The 19,245-nt window shown below is 36.5% G+C and overlaps 2 protein-coding genes and 1 pseudogene across 3 annotated transcripts; 1 reads left to right on the top strand and 2 right to left on the bottom strand.

Moving 5' to 3' along the window:
* Window positions 1–9,104: 9,104 nt before the first annotated feature.
* LOC120216919 lies at window positions 9,105–11,657 on the top strand. Of its 2 annotated transcripts, XM_039214199.1 has the most exons (6): window positions 9,105–9,326; window positions 9,415–9,572; window positions 9,667–9,740; window positions 10,477–10,612; window positions 10,729–11,010; window positions 11,203–11,657. In XM_039214199.1, exons 2-6 carry the CDS (start codon window positions 9,453–9,455, stop codon window positions 11,464–11,466), a joined length of 876 nt encoding a protein of 291 aa, XP_039070130.1. In that variant the 5' UTR covers window positions 9,105–9,326; window positions 9,415–9,452; the 3' UTR covers window positions 11,467–11,657. The 2 variants fall into 2 exon arrangements, with proteins under 2 accessions (XP_039070130.1, XP_039070129.1); XM_039214198.1 differs by lacking the exon at window positions 9,105–9,326 and having other exon boundaries at window positions 9,352–9,572; window positions 11,203–11,656.
* Window positions 11,658–12,681: 1,024 nt separating this feature from the next.
* Window positions 12,682–14,719, bottom strand: LOC120216918 (annexin D1-like). Its single transcript, XM_039214197.1, has 5 exons — window positions 14,563–14,719; window positions 13,908–14,053; window positions 13,586–13,804; window positions 13,234–13,446; window positions 12,682–13,095 (listed from the first exon to the last, which is right to left on the bottom strand). The coding sequence occupies exons 1-5, from the start codon at window positions 14,636–14,638 to the stop codon at window positions 12,799–12,801; spliced, it is 951 nt and encodes a 316-aa protein (XP_039070128.1). The 5' UTR covers window positions 14,639–14,719; the 3' UTR covers window positions 12,682–12,798.
* Window positions 14,720–16,549: 1,830 nt separating this feature from the next.
* Window positions 16,550–19,039, bottom strand: LOC120217010 (annotated as a pseudogene).
* Between the last annotated feature and the right edge of the window lie 206 nt (window positions 19,040–19,245).

The raw sequence follows: 19,245 nt of genomic DNA, 5'->3' as shown, positions 1-19,245 counted from the left end.
TCAGGGTCATTGTAAGATAGAACCATACCTTATTTCTGCCTTAGTAGAGCAGTGGAGGCCGGAGACCCACATATTCCATCTTCCGAGCGGAGAGTGCATGATTACACTTGAGGATGTTGCTATGCACCTAGGACTTCCGGTGGATGGAGATGTGATATCAGGGATCCCGAAAAGTTTTATCGGAGGTAGGATACCGTTAAATTGGTTAGATGCCAATTTTCGGGAGTTGAGCGTAGACACCTCTGAGGATGAAGTTAAGATGTATGCACGGGCATACATACAACAGTTGATAGGAGGGTTGTTGATGCCGGACAAATCGCGCAACCTAGTTCACTGCATGTGGTTGCGACATCTTAGCGACTTTCGTCTGGCTGGATCATTCAGTTGGGGCTCGGTAGTTTTGGCTTTGTTATACAGGGAGATGTGTGGAGCCACTGACTACAGGCGTAATGCTATCGGCGGATGTCTCCTGCTGCTGCAGTCTTGGCATGGTATCGATTGCCTTTTTATGTCCCATTGTGAAAACCCATTCGTATTTCACTACTTCTGAGGTAATTATAAAACTGATTTTGTATATTAATAATTTTATACATCGTATAATAATATTTTTCCATTGAATAGGTGGTCTACTGATAGGAAAAATCATCAGGAGCTACCTGATGATTTAGAAAAAATTAGGGTGCTAATTGATCAGAAGGCTGACACACAGGTATGAATTTTAATGTTTAAAAATTGATTTTAGATTATAGTTATACAATTAGATTATTATTTTGATAAAAAATTATATAATATTTGTTTTAGTTTGAATGGGTGTCATATTGTACTGATGATGTGAGGGCGGTGATCCCACCTGAGTTGAGGGGCCCATAGATGTTTGGATGGCGATGGTCCTCTGATCTGTTATGCGACCGTCGAGTGGCACTCTACTGATTGCGTGCTCGGTAGTTTGGTTGTTTTCAACCAATTCGGAAATACCTCGTAATATGATGAGTTGCATAGCTTAGATAGATGCGGTAAGACAGATACAGATTGGCTGGTGAGGCATCATGAGTGGGTTGTGACATCGGCGCCATCCTCGTAGAGAGCCCATTTTTGATGTCCTCTTGATGGTTGCTGACGGTTATTATGAGTGGTTCAACAGTAACGGGAAACTATTTCTGCTTCCCGAGGATGCACGAGGGCAGACCTTTCTACGACGTCGACAGGACGTTCACGACACACCATGTCCCCCGACTCATGGATGGAGAGAAGTGCTTCCGGTTCATCCTCAGCTACCAGCAGGACCTTCACAGCAGCCACCGCAGCCATATATGATGTCGTCGCCTTTCCATTACCAGATGCCGCCGGCGTCGCCTTCACCTGGTTTTATGACCCTGCCACTGCCACCGTCATAGATGACCCCTCTTGGAGGCTATTATGGGTCTATGTTTGTAGATCCGACTTAGGGTTCATATACTAGATATCTGGCGGGTTCAGCCTTATCACCATGGCCGCACACAGACACCTCCTGTACAGTTTTCACACTCATGATGTTGATTTTTATGAGTTTTCCCAGTTTTCGCAGGCCGTGGATAGTCAGTCATACACCTCCAGGGTCCTTATTCTATGGAGGTGCTTCATCGGCATCAGCTCCTCATCAACCTAATGTACCTGCTCAGGACGAAAACGACGATGACGACGGCGATGACGACGACGACGATGACGACGACGGTGATGATGATGACAGCGAGGAGTCAGAACCAGTGATACGAAGAAATCCTCCTCGAGACCGACAACCACCGCCCTGTGGAACACATTCACGTCGCAGGCATCGATAGATTTTTTTTATTATATTTGTATTTACTTTATTTTGTTAAATTATAATTTTTTATTATTTCTCATTTAATACTTACTTTATTTTATTAAATTTGTTGGACTTTTTTTAATGTATTTAGTTAATTTTGTTTATTACCATTTAATATCAGTTATTGTAATTTGGTTATCATTTACCATTTAATTCTTATTGTAAGTTTGTTGTATTTAAAATTATATTCAAATACCAAATTGTTATTAGTTTGATAAAATTTAACGATTGTGTTCGTTTTTTTAATCTTCATCAGCGATTATCGAATGACATTAACTTGAAGTAAATGCAAATTAAAGTACAAGAATTATTATTTGATAAACAAATACATCATTCCCTCATCAATTGTTACTTGATGACAATAGAAGTGGACATGTTTTTCTAGTGTGTCCTGGGTTTCTACAATGCCCACATCTTCTGTCTTGTCTAGATCTTTCTCGAATATCCATATCATAATGAATTCGATTGGATTTTGGATGACCACGCTCCTCAATAAACTCGGATTTGGTACAATCGGAAGCCAATCTTGAACCTCATCATGGTCTTTTTCATTACCTATGGGGGAAACTCAAATTCGTATACCTTAAAAACTTTATACGGGATCCACAAAATGGTTATAGTATTGACGTCTATGCGAGCAAGCTGTTATCACATGAGAGCATGGATACTTCAGAGCTTGAAAAAACCCGCAGTCGCACGTTCTGTCCCTTAGATTTACTCTTAACGACACAACTTCAATCCCTTGAAGAGGTCGCGACAACTCTGTGACACGAAACATTTCATGCCTTCTAGAGAAGCTTGTTACAGACATTCCATTTGATGCATCAATTTTTTTCTATAGATCTGCAACTAATCTAGGGTGATAGACATGACCGCCTTGCATCCAGGTTTGAGGTTGTCCCCCAAGCTTCGTAAAAAGCACCCCCAAACGAAAATATGTGACGTGCACCCTTTAAGGTTGAATTGATTACCTCAGCCAAGTTGGTCGTCATGTGTCCATATCGATATCCACCATCATATGCGTTCATCCACATTTCTTTATCGATGAGGCTGATGTAATCGTATCCTTCCTCGTTCTTTGCCCGCAAATCTTGAAGCATTAATTCAAACGTTCGAGGAAGTAGTTTGTAACCTGATCAAAAAATGTATAACTTACTAACTTTCTTTCTTTGCAAAATTAAAACGATTGAAAGAAAACAAACTACATCAGTTTCACTTACCCATGCACACAATTAATTGACGCACATCATTCTTCTTGTACCTTCCATGATAGTTCGCAGCAATGTGTCGGAGATAATACCTATGTTGGACAAAGGGTGGTTGCCACATTGGACCCAAAGACTCCATTACTGCTTTGATCCCAGCTCCGCGATCTGAAATGACACAGATGTTTTCCCTCATGATAACATGTGCACGTAAATTTCGGAGGAAAAAAGCCCAAGATTTTGTATCTTCTCCTTCGACAAGAGAAAAAGCAACTGGAAGAATGTTGCGATTTTCATCTTGGATAACTGCCAATAATAAAACTTGCTTGTATTTTCCATACAGGAAAGTCCTGTCGATCTGGACCAAAGGCTTGCAGTATTTGGAAGCATTAACGCACTGTGGGTAACTCCAAAAAACCCGGTAGAATTGGCTTCGATCGCGAAGAACTCGATCATTATGGTATGCATAGGAGCTTTCGAAGTCCATAATTGTCCCAGTATTCAACGTCTGCACCAGCCTAAACCAACCTGGAAGTTCGTTGTAAGATGCATCCCATTCGCCATGAAGTTTGACAATGGCATTTTGTTTTGCCAACCAAGCTTTTTTATAGGAGACAATGTACCCATACTATGATTGTATAGCTAAAATCAACACTGCAACAGCTATATGAGAGCTTGTTTTTACCATGGGCATGATGGCTTGGCATATCATTTCAGAGTCCAAGTTGGGATGATATTGGTTGACCCTTCCAGCACAACATGTGTGAGAACCGTTGTATACTGTTAGTTCCCATATGTTGTTTTTCCTCTTCATTTTTGATACGCGAACCATCCAATTGCATCCATTTTCGCGTCGGGAACAATAGCATACATATTTTTCGGTCGTCGATCGATTGACTCTGGACTGAACATAATTACGTATATTGTAATTTTTTATAGCCATCACTGCTTCTTTTTTGCTTGAAAACTCCATGCCTAAATATAACTCACCATTATTAATTGATGAATAATATTCATAGTCACCGAGATGAGGCATATCCGCAAATTCTGGCCCGTACATTGCACCATAATCAGCTTCATACATGTGTGCATGAGGGTCAGTTTGTGCACATTTCTGGAAATTCATCATCATCGGAGTTGAATTGCGGTGATTCTGGTGAATGAATAGTCCAGTCTCATCACCATCCGCACCAGGCTCACGAAGTGGTTCTTCTGGTAGAGATGATGGTTCCTCCATGCTCTCCACATTTAGGTCGAAGAACCTACTACTTGCATGCCTTCCCCTTGAACTGGAAGGCATATCGACATTGAGATCGAAAAAGCTCGCAGTCGAATGCCTCCCCCTGGAGCTTAAAGTCATCATGTCAAATGGAAATTGCATAGATGGTTGCGTCGATGGCATCTCCATATGGTCAAAGAAATTTGCAGATGAATGTCTTCCCCTTAAACTAGACGCGGTGTTGCCATACGGATTGTTCGTGGACCCACCTCGGTACATATCTAAGGAGTTGCGGATGAATGTCTCCCCATTATGGCATTAAAATCATTACACATTACTGTAGTCAGGCTGTCAACTTGATCAACTTGTTCAGCCAGCCCATAGTAGGAGCTTAATGATTGACCCCGAACAACACGCACTTGAACAAAATGTGCATACATCTCAATAACTACGTCTGAATAATTACTTTGAGCTTCAACCATCATTTGAACATCATCATTGTTCGAAATTTTGAACACTGTATAAGTTAATGGCAACAATGATGTTGGAAATCTGTACTGCAATGACGACATTCTTCTACTACTTCCAACATGAATCTTCCTCGAAATCTTTGTTATCAACTCCTCAAGAGTTATGTTTCTCTTTAATGATATTTTAACACACTCATTTGATACGAAAACAAAGCCGGATTCATCTTCTCGAATTTCACCATCATAATAAACAATAGCTGAAAGTCGCGCCATTCTTTGAGTTTAAAAGTGCGGCAATATTATATCTGCAAAAAAACTCTAACAAACCTGATTAAATAAATTATATATGAACGAAAATATAATACAATAAATTTTTTACACATCAACGTAAATAATTTAAATAATATAATTTTATATTATTACCTGCACCGCAAAACTATTTTGACGTATGCTCATGCTTTTCAATTTTACAAACACAAAAATTAATTGAAAATAATTAGTATAATATTTTTTTCAAATAATCATAATAAACAATAAGTATAATAAAAAAATTTATAACGAAAAATCGCACAAACTTCTAAATCAAATATGAGAAAATTACCAGAATTATTACTCGTTGACAAAATTGTTGTATTGATTTATAAGTTGAGAGGAGAGATGTGAGGAGATGTGAGAAACTTAACCGGGAATGAAGGGTATTTATAACCATATAAGGCGCGGTACCTACACCGCGCTATATGTAATTATTCAGATAAAAGGTATAGCGCGGATAATTCTATCAGATACCCAGGTGTAGCGCTGAGCAGGGGAGGCGCTATACCCCTACGTGGCGTATAGCGCGGATCAGGGGGCGCGCTATACCCACGTGTAAGCCATGTCCGCATATAGCACGGTACAGGGGGTGCGCTATACCCCACATGGCGTCAAATCAGCATATAGCGCGGGGTAGAGAGCGCGCTTTACTGCTACGGGCGTTAGATTGAGAAATATAATCTGACCGGTGTTAGTTCGATAAATATACCGGTCACCGGTGATTTTTTGGGAAAAACGTCCAAATTCTCCTACTCCTCTCCTCTTTTTAGACTCGCATTGGTTTACTCTCTAGAATCATGGGAATTGTCCCGTCACCTGACGAAAAAAAATTATCACTTTTCAAAGATTCAAGATTCAATGTTATATATATATTCGTGGGAAGTTTGTGTAACTTAGGGGAAGATATATGATTTTATATTAAAATATAATTTTATAAAATTAATACTTTTAAAAAATTTAATTTTTCTATTGGTGTGTAGTTAATTTTTTTTTGTCTTTGTTGATCGAAAGAAGCATTAATTTTCATGTTAATTAACGACCGTTGATATTTCTTATTCTTCTTATGTCGTATCTCTAATTTTATAATTTTCAATAAGTTTATTTGTATGACATGTTTTTATTTATCTTTATTGCACGTTTTCATTTGCCTTTATGATACATTTTCTTTTGTCTTTTGACATATTTTTCGATTATTTAGTCATTTTTTTCATTTATTTTTTTAAGGATTGATTTGACATCATCACGACTATTAAAAAAGATGTTTATATGATATCGTGTTGATCTTTTCTATTTTGGACCTTTGAGGTGTATTTGGATATCTTTTTTGCGTTCATAGATAGTTTTTCACATCACTCGAGTCTGATTTTTGATTTTGTTAGTGGTCTTTCAATTCATCTTTGACTGATTTTTAGTCGAAAACAAACTAGGACCTGATAATATGTAATTTAAATAAAAATGTAAATTATTGATTTCACATATTTTTAGTATATTGCGTTTATTAAAATTAGGAATATGATAAGTGTTAGTGTAATTAGTAACGGTCCACATTAATAATGAGAAAATTTAGAACCACAAAAGAATAACCCTATTAAAATCATTGATTCCTAGTAATTCTGAGTAGATAATATATGGTACAGCTAGAGTTGGCTATAGAATCTTACGTCCGAAGGTGAACTTCTTTACCACGTACCACCAAACACAGACTAATAGTTAACAAGGTGGGAATGCACATTAATTTATAAGGTTATATGATTAGACTCTTTAATTCTTGCATGCGACTCTTTTTTCGTATCTTTCTCGAATGTAAACAGTATGAAATATTAAGGTTAAGAAATGAATTACAGTTGTTGAAGCCAGTTCGAGTACAAGAAGGTAATCACTCAACTATACAAAACCGGGCCTATCTCCCATCTTTATCAGCCAGCCTCAATTCATAATCTTAGCTTGGGCCAAACTCTCTCTTTTTATGGGCTGAGAAGGCAGGACCGTTGAGCTTCACCTTCCTCATCGAATCCTAATTCTTTTATTAGATAGCATGATAGAGGCATCCGTATTATCACTCTTTTTTTTTTTGTTAGGGTGAATTATAAATTTGGTAATTGAATCTTACTCTCTTTCTCCTATTTCACTCACTATATTTACAATTTTTTTTTTAATTTTTTCACTGAACTTAATATATTAGATTTTTTGGTCACCAGATTTTTTTTAATTTTTTCACTACTATATTTACAAGTGGTTTACAACCCCCACACTCGAGTGGGCCTTTTTCTCTGAACCACTTACAAAACCCACTTCTACGGCGGATGTCTGAGATTTAATTACTATCCAAATAAATAGTAATGAATTTTTTTATTTTAAAATATAATAAGCCGGTCTATATTATTTATTATATTAAAAAATGTATTAAAGCTCTTAACCTTAGTGGCGGAGTCCATTATCATCGCACGTGAGAACAAAGCGAAAAGTGATCCACGAAATCATCTGGTCTCGATCCGTGAATTAATGACCAAAGTGAATGGCGTCAATACCTCACATGGGGATGGGGTGGAGCTGCCCTGCACTCCACAATTATTTTTTACTTTCCGAAAGCAATTCATTAATTCTTCAACTTGACATTTACCCCCCCCCCCAAAAAAAAATCTTCAACTTGACAAAAAAAATAACAATATATAATTTTATTTTACTTTCACGAGGTTCCAAATTATTATTTTTTAGAAAAAAATACAAAACTAGTCTCCCGATTATACGGTGTTGATTTAGTGAGTCTTTCCCATATTAAAAAGTTACAAAATTATCCTTCGATTATAAGACATTATTTTGTTGAGTCCTCTAATTATTAAAAGTTATAAAAATAATCATCGACTATTCATATATTCCAAATTTATCATTTTTTATTTAAAAAAAACAACAATTTGAGTTGAATATTAATCTGTTGGTTTTGATATGATAAAATATGATCCCAAAACCTTAAACAATTATCATATCTCAATCAACTGATTAATATCTAACTCAATTTATCATCGATTTTTAATAAAAAAATAAATTTAGAATATATGAATAGCCGAATAAAAATTTTATAACTTTTAATAGTCAAAGGAACACAAAAAATAGACCTCCTATAATTAAGGGATCATTTAATAACTTTTAATGTTCAAAAAAATTAATAAATTAATGGACTATAGTCCGGATACCATTTGCAAATAACAAACCTCAATTCAGTAATAATCCGGAGATAGATTAGGTTTCATAATTGATGCATCCACTCCATTGTCGAATTATTAAATGAAGTGAAACTCAGTAGAAGCTTTAAGGTTCAAACCGAATCCAACGACTTCCATTTGCTACAATTTTTAATTCAAATTATATATTTTTTTTGTTTGTAAAAGAAGTTTACATTTTTTTTATTTACTTATTTCATTAAAAATAAAACTCCTTTATTCTTTCAAATATAAGCAATTAGAAATCGATAAGATGAGAGATCAACTATTTCTTTCTTTGAATCTGAACTGACACGTAGCCGTCGAATTCTAAAACCAAGTTGTTAAAATATAAATTCTAATATTTATTTATCTTAACGAATGCTTTTGATTTGTTGTTGTGCATCTTCATTGATGTTTAAATAAACAATTAAAAGCATAGAATTATTTTTCATTAAAATTATTATTTTTTAATTGTCTCGAGAAGATTCCAGCCGTACATTAGCGTGTTCCTCTCCATTTTTCCTTTTTTTTTTGTTTAAAATAATTTAACTTATAAACTATTTGTTTATTTTAGAAGGATTAAATATTAAATAATTTAAATTTTAAATGATTTAAATATTGAATGATTTAAATGTTTTGTATGAATTAACTATGAATGTGACATATTATTTAATAATAACTCTGAATCATTCAAAATATACTTTAACACTGAATCATTTAAAAATATAAAACAAATACACTAAATACTAAACTAATTAACATTGAATGATTCATTCAAAGCCAAACAAAAGCGCTTAGTTTTAAAACAGAAGTAGAGTAGCAGCCACTCTTACGCTTCTTCCTACGTTTTTTTCACTATATAAATAATAAGCAGTCGAATAAAAATAGAACAAGGTAGGAAGGAAAGAATTCAAAGCAGAAGGCGAGAAAGAAAAGAAAAGAAACTTGCAGTGTAGATCAGGAGGAGTAGAACATCTTCGTCATTTGTCTCTCTCAGATCTGGTTTCCCTACATTTCATTCTCTTCACTCTTTCAAAGCTCTAAAAGCAGTGCCCCCTTTGTCATTGTTGCAGAGTAGTAAGAGTAGAGGAACCGCCTGCTTTTCTTCTCTTTACTTTTCTCTTTGGTTTTTGTATTTAATTAGAAGCATATTTGTTTTTGGTAGTTTCGAGAGTGGATTTAGAAGGGAAAAATCCAAACAAAATGGAGAGGAGCACTCCAGTGAGGAAACCACACGCTTCAACAGCAGATCTGCTCACTTGGTCCGAAATTCCTCCCACCGATTACCCCGCCACCGCCCCACGCTCCACTCGCCCTCACCAGGTAGTTCTTTCAATTTTTCTTTATTATTGGTTTTTATTTTTTTGTTTGGCTGGTGAATTAGTGTTTTTTTTATTGATTTTTTAATGAATGGCAGCCGTCGGATGGGATCAGAAAAGTGGTGTTCGGAGGTCAAGTGACCGATGAAGAATTTGAAAGCTTAAACAAACGGTGAGATCAATTCCCGTCTTCTTTCTCTATACCATTCATTTTCATTTATTATTTTGAAAACTTTCTAGGTAAATGTTTTCTTTGCTTACTATTTTGAAAACATGGAACTGTTACTAGAATTTCGCCTTTGACTTATTATTGTTACTTGTTTACGCCATTTCTGTCTCTTTATTATTCACACAATACCGTTTTGATTTTTTTAAAAGAAAAACTAAGCAAGGAAATTTTAAATTCAAATCAGTTCGTGCCTGTGATTCATTTCCTCAATAGCTTTTATTTATCCGTAATTGATTTTTGATCTGTCGGAATCCTGCGGTGATCCAACTGTACTAACTGTTGATGTATCTAACAATACCCGCTGTAATTTTTTTGTCGCATACCAAATCAATCATGTTTTCGTGAATTAGATGGAAGTTCTTACTGCTTTAAGTGAATAATGTTATGCAAGGTTCAATGATTTAGTCGACGTCAATAAATCAGTAACGTCTGAAAATTGTTTTTTCATATCATTTCATTAAGATTTGTGTGCCAGCTTGTTAGCATTCTGGATAACTAAGGAAGTTCATATTTTGTTCGATTCTTTCTTTCTTCCTCCCACTCTGCCCCCCATTGTTCAGTCGATTTGTTTGGATAAGTCTATAATGGAATGAGAAACTGGTTTTATGCTTTGATTTGCATCTTGTTGATGTCTATACATTTGGTTTTAAGCTACTTGTTCATCTTTTCCAATGTCCAGGAAACCTTGTTCTGGATATAAAATGAAGGAGATGACTGGTAGTGGTATTTTTGCAGCCAATGGAGAAAATGATGAGTCTGAACCAGGTAGTGCCAATCCCATTTCAAACAGCAAAACAGGACTACGAATGTACCAGGTATATTTTTTAGGAGGATACGGATATCTGAGAGTTATACCAATTACCAAGGTTTAGAGCATAGCATATCTGTATCAAATGTTGTTTCATTAAACATTTTGGTGCTTTGCTCTCAGCAAACCTTAACTGGAATCAGTCACATCTCATTTGCTGAGGAAGAGAGTATTTCCCCCCAAAAGCCAACTACTCTAACCGAGGTGGCGAAGCAGCGTGAGCTAAGTGGAACACTGGAAAGTGAGGAAGCAATGTTGAAGAAACAGCTCTCTGATGCAAAGTGCAAGGAGCTGAGCGGACATGACATCTTCGCGCTCCCACCTGAAATTTTGCCCAGGCCGACAGCCGTACGTGCATTGGCGTTGAAAGATAATTTTAAAATGGGAGAACCTGATACACATAATGTAAGTACATGTACTCAAAACCCCCAACTAAATTTTTTCATAGGTAGTTAGGACTTTGGAATTATATTGTTGTGCTTCGGAAAAAAAGGTTAGGAAGTTATACCTATATAGATACTGTCAAGCCTAGTTCCTATGTTCCTAGGCAGAGTTTAACTATCTAACTTCTTGTTGAACTTGGATTTTATTTTTTAGTCTGCCGGAGGTAGCATGTCAAGTGAGGAGGATGTGGCTAAGACAGCAAAGAAAATTTATGATAAGAAATTTACTGAGCTATCAGGAAATGGCATATTTAGGGGTGATGTTACTCCAGGTTCTGCAGAGAAACCACTCAGCGGGGCAAAACTGCGAGAGATGAGTGGCAGCAATATCTTCGCTGATGGGAAGGTGGACTCTCGAGTCTACCTCGGTGGTGTACGCAAACCCCCTGGTGGTGAAAGCAGCATTGCTTTGGTTTAACTTGTTCGGTCTTAATCATGGTGTTTTTCTGTTATCTTCATTGGGGGCGTGTTTATATTATTTGAGAGTTTCCATTGTGGGTTCTGGGAATTATATTTTAGGTTTACCATGTCAACTTGAGCTATGGGCCTATGCTAATAGCTGTGCTCGTCCATGAGTCCTGTGGGTTTCAGTCCCATTCCAGTGAATGTATGTTTCAGATTTAATTTTATTTATTAGTGCTTTCGATTCTCATTATATGTTTGTGTTTATATTATTCAAATTTAGATGTAACATTGAGGACATAAAAATGTGTTTGACATGTTAAAAATATGTAATATTGAATAACAAAATTTATGTAAACTCATAATTGAACAGTACATACCTGAAAATTAACCTTATTTTGTATGAATAGGGATTATTTAACCAACGACGCATCCTGTAGGACAAAATCTGAGCTCGTTGCGTAGGGTGATCAAACCATGAAAGCTGGTATCATTGTCTGACAAGCCGCTGTTGGTTTGTCATTTGAAGAGAGCACGAGGCCAGGGTTTTTGTCATTATTTTCATCTTCTTTATAGCTCACCGCCAGCCACCCTGCTTATAATTTTTTTTAGGTAACTACACTAGATACCATCAAAATTTAGTTGTTATATCATTTATACCATTAAACTTTCAATTTTTTCAATTATAGCACTGAATTTTATTTTTCGTTTCAATTATACAACTAGATTATTAATTGTCAACAATCGTATCAAAATGATGTCGTTTTCGTGAGGTGTCTGTTAGAAATCGTCAACCACATTGGTAGCCATCAGCCACATCATCCTAATGTTAATAATTTAACGATTCAATGGTATAGTTGAAACAAAAATCAAAACACAGTATTATAATTGAAAATATTAAAAGTTTAATAGTATAAATGATATAATGCCTAAAGTTTGATGGTATTTGATTTAGTTTACCCCTTTTTGATTTGCAGAACAGGATGAAAACGGATTACTAATATTTTATGTATTTATTCGTCTGTTAAAGCGTGTTTTATTTTCTCATAGAACACAAGAGACCACTCACATGCAAAATTCATGTCCCGTAAGAATGAATTTGGTGATGTGGCATAAAATTTATCTGGTTTATCAATTTTTATTATTTTGATTTGACAAGATCAACAACCATGAAAGAGCGTTTTATTCAACTGCAAAACATACTCGAGCACTATTTTTAAGTAAACTTAGGTAGCATAAAACTCACAGCATCACAAAGAAAGATGAAATACATAGCCACCACTAAACCATAAGAGTTTGGTCATCACTACTCTTTTATTCAACACAGAATTATATCAAGATATCAGATTCAAGCCTCGTCATGTCCTGCAAGTACCAGCAGCATTTTTTCATAGTCTCCACGAGTGTCCTTGGTAATAGCACGAGTCAGCGGGACACTGTTCCGTCGCTGGTATTCATCTGCTATGATCTTTAAGTCGAACTCGGCCCTAGTGGAAACAACTCTTGTAAGAGCTCCTTCATCTGTTCCTCGTTTATTAATTGCTGAACGAAGAACCTCTTCGAAATACTTTTCGGGGTAGACAAGGCACTTCACTGTGGACCTTAGTAGTTCAAGGAAATCATCCTTGGGATCAGCCTCCAAGTCCTGTAAATGGGTGAGTCAAAGACCAAGGAAAGCCTATCAGGGGGATTCAATATACCATATGCAAAATTATCTTGAAATACCATATGTACAAAAAGATGAGGGATTCTGAAAGAACACCCACAATCACACTTGGTATACCTGAATTATATCTTTTCCGTATTCATTTTTGTAGTGATTCAAGATTGCATTGATCTGGGCCTTGCTTCTCGTCCCCAAAACTCTGATGACATCGTCATCACTATAAGCTTTGTCTGAGATTTTCTCATGTAGTAACTTGGCCTCAGTTTTTGCCAAACTCATGTTCACCTCATCCCCCTCATATCTGTATGCACTCACAAGAGGTAGGAGAAGCTGAAAGGAGTAAAGAAGCGTACATAAGCAGAGCCATTCACAGCAAAGAACAAAAAATAAAAACTTCATTGATCCCCACTAACATAATAAACAAGGCTTCGTTATGTTTTGACAGAACTTAAGCATCCATCAAATTTACCTTACGGAAATCACCAGATGTGTGATGAGCAACATCCTCTTCAAGCGATTTCTTATAACGAGCATGATAAGCCTGCCTAGCGTGAAGGAGTTGGTTGGCAGATCTTGTGCAGGCTATTTCCATAAGGACCTGATTGCTGGAAGTCCACCTCTTGGTGGCTTCATTAGCAAAGTGTGCATCACGTTCAGCGGGATCAAGAGTCCAAAGCGTAACCAGCCTCTGTTAGATAAGAACTCAGAAAGCCACCACTTGTGTTAGATAAGATAAGCATGCATAGAATATTGCCTACCACTGAAAAAAGCAACTGCTTTTGCAGACTTACCTCAAAGTCACTTGTGAGTTCCTTGTCCAATGATTTGAGGAGATCTTCTCCATAGGTTTCAGCGTAAGTTTTTCGGATCAAATTCCGTTGCTCGGCATTTCTGTGACCCAATATATCTATGATCAAGTCCTCGTTGGTTCCCCATCCTGCAATCAAACCATACATTCTAAAAACTTGATCAAACCTCTGTCAGTTCAAAGTCTTTTTTTTTTTTTTGTATCTAAGCACCAGAACAAATTTATGGTCGGATGTAGAGTTTAAAAGAAGAGAAAACCATACCATCAGATCATCAAACCGATCAGAACAACATAATATCAGATCATCAAACTACTAAGCTAGTAACGAGCAGATCATAAATCAAGCAACTTGCTTAACCAAGATCGGGCGGCATCATTTTACGATCGCCATATTTATCAGTATTTCAACACAATCTACATAGATCTCGGCAGATTATCGCAAGATCACCCCCACCAAAACAGAAAAAATATCTCTTTTGGTGTAAAACGAAAACCATTTTCAATTCCAGAATAAATGCAGAAAAGGGTCAATCATGATAGATCCTAGTATATATTGTATTGAAATGATCAGATCAAACATAGTTAGATTAAACATACGATAAAAAATGGGAGACAGAAGAAACTGAAAGAGGAGAGACCTGAAAAGGCTTTTCTTAGTTGCTCACAGTCTTCAGACACTGAAGGAACAGCCGAGGGAACTGTAAGAGTCGCCATTGTTTATTTTCTTCCTCTACTTCTTGAATCTGTTGAGAAACGAAAACGAGAAGATGATCGCAATTTAAGGACAGCGTAGCGGGATTTAAGTAAGAAGTGTCTATCGGAATATGCCGAGTCTCAAGTAAAATTCCACTTTTGCCACGTGAATATTCTCGACGAAGCATACCACGTTGCTACGCCTACCCGTCGCTGTCAGTGTACATCATCGGGGTCAAACCTGACCAATAATTTGGACCCACGTGGATCTCAATGACAATGCTTGTTGATATTTTATGGGGTAAAATTAAGATGATGTGGCTGCTACGGAGTCTGTTTCTGTTTTTTCATTACAGGACCAATAATTCAGGCACAAGTGTTATTCAAAGCAGAGCCTTTGGCTTCCCCTTTAACCACTATTGTTGTTTTAAGCATTGTTACTGCTTTATAGATTCACACTCAAATGCTTACATATATAAAATGGGTTCAGGTCACAGTGCTTTACATCATCGGATTAACATTCAATCTACAATTGATTTTAGGAAATTAATTTTTTGAATTACAACCCTGACACCTAGCAATATTTTCCTGATCTGTCAAGTATAACTTTTTATTAAAGATTAGTTGTAAAGTAGAGAATGATCTCACCAATAGAAAGCTGTATAACTAATGCAAACATGTGTTACACTTGTCTAACTAATCTGAATTTTGTGCATTTATCGATATCCAATGCTGAATATAAATGTATCAACTCTGAAGATATAAACATTGAATTTGCAAATGTATCATTGACCAGCCTCTGCTAAGAAATAGAAAGTGAAACCTACACATTGTTACTAGGCCTGTAAACGAACCGAACGCACACGGACGGATGTATATTCATTTTCGTTCACATAATAAATAAACGAACACGAACATAAACGAACAATTTTTTTTGTTCATGTTCGTTCATTAAGGAATATAGCTTGTTCATGTTCATTCATTTAAATGATAAACGAACACAAACGAACGAACATAATAAATGAACATAAACGAACGAACATAATAAATGAACATAAACGAACAACACAAACATAAAAAAACAAACTTATTCAAACACGACAAATGAATGTAAAAAAAGTAAATAACAAGAATAACAACTTAAAATTCTTTAATATAACCTGCAACTTTAGAGTTAATTTGTTCGAATACGACAAAAATATACATAAATCATAAATAAGTTATATGAACATAATAAATTCTTAAAGTTAATTTGTTCAACAAAACAATCTTCTTGAAATCCAAACAACTTCAATATTCTTCGTAATATATTCAACCTGCCCTCTGTTCGAACATAAATGAACGAACATAAATAGACATAAATGAACGAACATAAATGAGCATATAATCGAACGTTCACGAACGTAAATGAACGAACGAGCCCTTTGTTCGTGTTCGTTCATTTAATTAAAAGAACACAAAATCTTGTTCATGTTCGTTCATTTAATAAATAAATGAACATAAACGAACTTCCCGCCGCACGGTTCATGAACGATTCGCTGAACGTTCTGATCATTTACATGCCTAATTGTTACATAATGGAGTCTGTTTGCTTGGAGATCACTTTAAACATGAGTACATGAAAACCTGGGAAAGTATTCTTGCTAATGTACTTGTATACTAGGAATGACACAACATTAAAATATTTGGCTGAGAAACAGCATACATGGTGGTCTGCAATTCAATGTAACCAGTGACGGATCTAGAAATTAAAAAATGGGGTTCAAAATTTTAATACTCGATTATAAAAAAATTTGAGTATGCAAATTTTCTTATTTTTTCCTATTCTCATTGGTAAACTAAACTAAATTTAACACTCTTCTTAAAATAATGGGTGTGCAATGGCTCCCCTATGGAGCCATGTACATCCGCCCCTGAATGGAACGCCCTTGGGAGGAAATGATTCAGTCGGCTAGCAGCTGAGAAACTGAGTGCATTGTTGGTCTAAAATAAAATGTGGATTGTCTTCCCAGCACATAAAAGCCATCTTCATCACAGATATCAGTTGGTCCTGAATGTCTGGCGGTGGAGGTAAAGGCCTTCGATCCAAAACATCATTCAACAGAAGCCGTATTTCAAGAGATGAAGATGGTAGCGTGGATGTCAAATCACCAGGATGTGATCCTATGATAACTTCAATAATCAATACTCCGAAACTCTAAACGTCACACTTTTCTGTAACCTTCATTGTGTAAGCAAGCTCTGCAAAAGGAAAAAAAAGATTATAATCAATTGCAGAATCATGATCTACTTTCATGCCACAAGATTTCAACTACAATACCTGGTACGACATATGCGTACGTTCCAGCAAGATCGGTCCAATTAGATGAGTCTTGATTGAGAAGTTTAGCGGTGCCAAAATCCGAAATGTGAGCTTCAAATTCCAAGTCGAGCAAAATATTGTGGCTGGAAAGGTCCCGATGAACAATCGGTGGTGAGCAATCATGGTGCAAGTAAGACAAGGCATGAGCAACCCCTTTTATTATATTCACCCTTTTATCCCAATCCAACTCTTTTGCTGCTTGTTCATTGCTTAGATTTGCAGACAAACTACCCTTTTCAAGGTATTTGTAAACCAAGAATGAGTGCTCATCAGACCAACAAAACCCGTAAAACTTCACTATATTTCGATGCCCAATGTCAATGAATGCCATTACTTCATTTTAGAATTCTTTTGCAGCTCTAACTTCATCAGAATGCAGTGCATGGACTTTCTTCACAGCTACTATATCGCTGATGACAGCTCTACTCGGTATACATTTCCGTATCCTCCCTTTCCGATGCAACACCGAGGACTAAAGTTTCTGGTTGCAGCTTTTATCTCGGAATACAACATTTTTCCATCAAAAGATGATATTGCAAAGATATTTGCATTATTCATGCCGCTTTCACTTTCTACACAGCAACATTTCTCCGTCTTTCGAGAACAAAAAACAAATGAAAATTGAAAGTATAGCAGCTCCTAACAGAGGAAACATGATTGCGTAGAGTAACTTGCGGTGCCCTTTTCTGGAAAGATTGCAAGGTTTCAACACGCTATTATTCCACACAAGCCCTCGTTTCCTTCTAATGTTTGTATTGAAGCATTTTGAAATGAGGGAACATCAGCAATTGGACCCTGCAACTTATTATGAGCTACGCCAACATAGACCAAGCCTCGGAGCTCATCAAAAATGATGATGCTACCAGAGAGGTTATTATAAGAGAGATTCAACGTTGACAAACTCTGCAAAGATTGGAATATACCCTGAAAGCATGTTATGACTCAGATCTAAATCATTCAATTCAATTAACTAGCCTATTTGAGCTGGAATTCTCGGGATAAAATTGTTACTACTCAAATTCAAGTAGTACAATTTCAACATATCCCCTATTGTCTCAGGGATGGACCGACTCAATCTGTTTTCCGACAAATTGAGGTACTCGAGTACGGAGAAAGATCCAACTTCCAGTGGTATACCACCAGAGAGTTGATTTCCAGACAAAATAAGCCTTGACAAAGAAGTCAGTTTTGTCAGCTCCTTTGGAATCTCCCCAACTAAATGATTTGAAGAATGATCTAGTGCTTGAAGCTGAACTAAGTCTCCAAGCTCAGGTGGTATTCTGCCAGTGATGTTGTTCCCAGCAATCAATAAGGTGCTTAAATTATTGCACAATGCCCACTTAGGTGAAATTTCACCATAAAATTGATTGTCACTAAGGCCTATGAAGTCCAAGCTAGGATACACTCCAAAATCTTCTGATGTATTTCAAGTCAGCCTGTTTCTTTCAAGGCGCATTCTTTTAAGGCTGCTGCAATTTTTCAAGTCTTTGGGTATTGGACCCCTGAAATGGTTGTCATTGGCTGTGAAATTGATTAGTAGGCCTGTAAATGAACTGAACGTTCAGCGAACCGTTCATGAACCGTGCGGCGGGAAGTTCGTTTATGTGCGTTTATTTATTAAATGAACGAACATGAACAAGATTTTGTGTTCGTTTAATTAAATGAACGAACATGAACATAGGTCTCGTTCGTTCATTTACGTTCGTGAACGTTCAGTTATGTTCGTTTATATGCGTTTAGTTATGTTCGTTTATGTGCGTTCATTTATGTTTAACCTAATATTCTTGAATCAATTTTGGTGACCAATTTGTATGTATCTTAAAAATATTAATTAATATGATATTTTGATGACCAACTTCATAATTAACCCAATTTTACAGCCTGATTAAGCGGTAATACAAAAAACCCTAAATCTAAAAGCAATATTTTCTCAACTCTTCTCCAACCCGTCATTCAGCTGTTCTTGATTCTCAACTCTCCCCACCCTCCACAATTTTCATTTCTGCAACGATTCGACGGAGCTTCAAGTCTTCAACTGCAACGATTCGACAGAGATTCATCTCTTTCCCTTCTTGAACGTGATTTCATAAGGTAAATAATTTGAATTTCTTTTTGGTCTGTTAATTTTGGGGTGTGAATTTAGGGATTTTTTGTGGCATTTTGAACGATGTGGATCCCCTTGTACGCCGCTATGAACGGTGCATTCGACCAGTCGGTCTTCTCCAGCCCACCCCTCGTTGCCCAATCATCCGCGTTAGAGTTGCCC

This window comes from Hibiscus syriacus, unplaced genomic scaffold (assembly GCF_006381635.1).
Source record: "Hibiscus syriacus cultivar Baekdansim isolate YM2019G1 unplaced genomic scaffold, ASM638163v2 tig00110174_pilon, whole genome shotgun sequence".
NCBI classification, from domain to species: domain Eukaryota; kingdom Viridiplantae; phylum Streptophyta; class Magnoliopsida; order Malvales; family Malvaceae; genus Hibiscus; species Hibiscus syriacus.
This window is presented reverse-complemented; position numbering and strand designations above follow the sequence as displayed.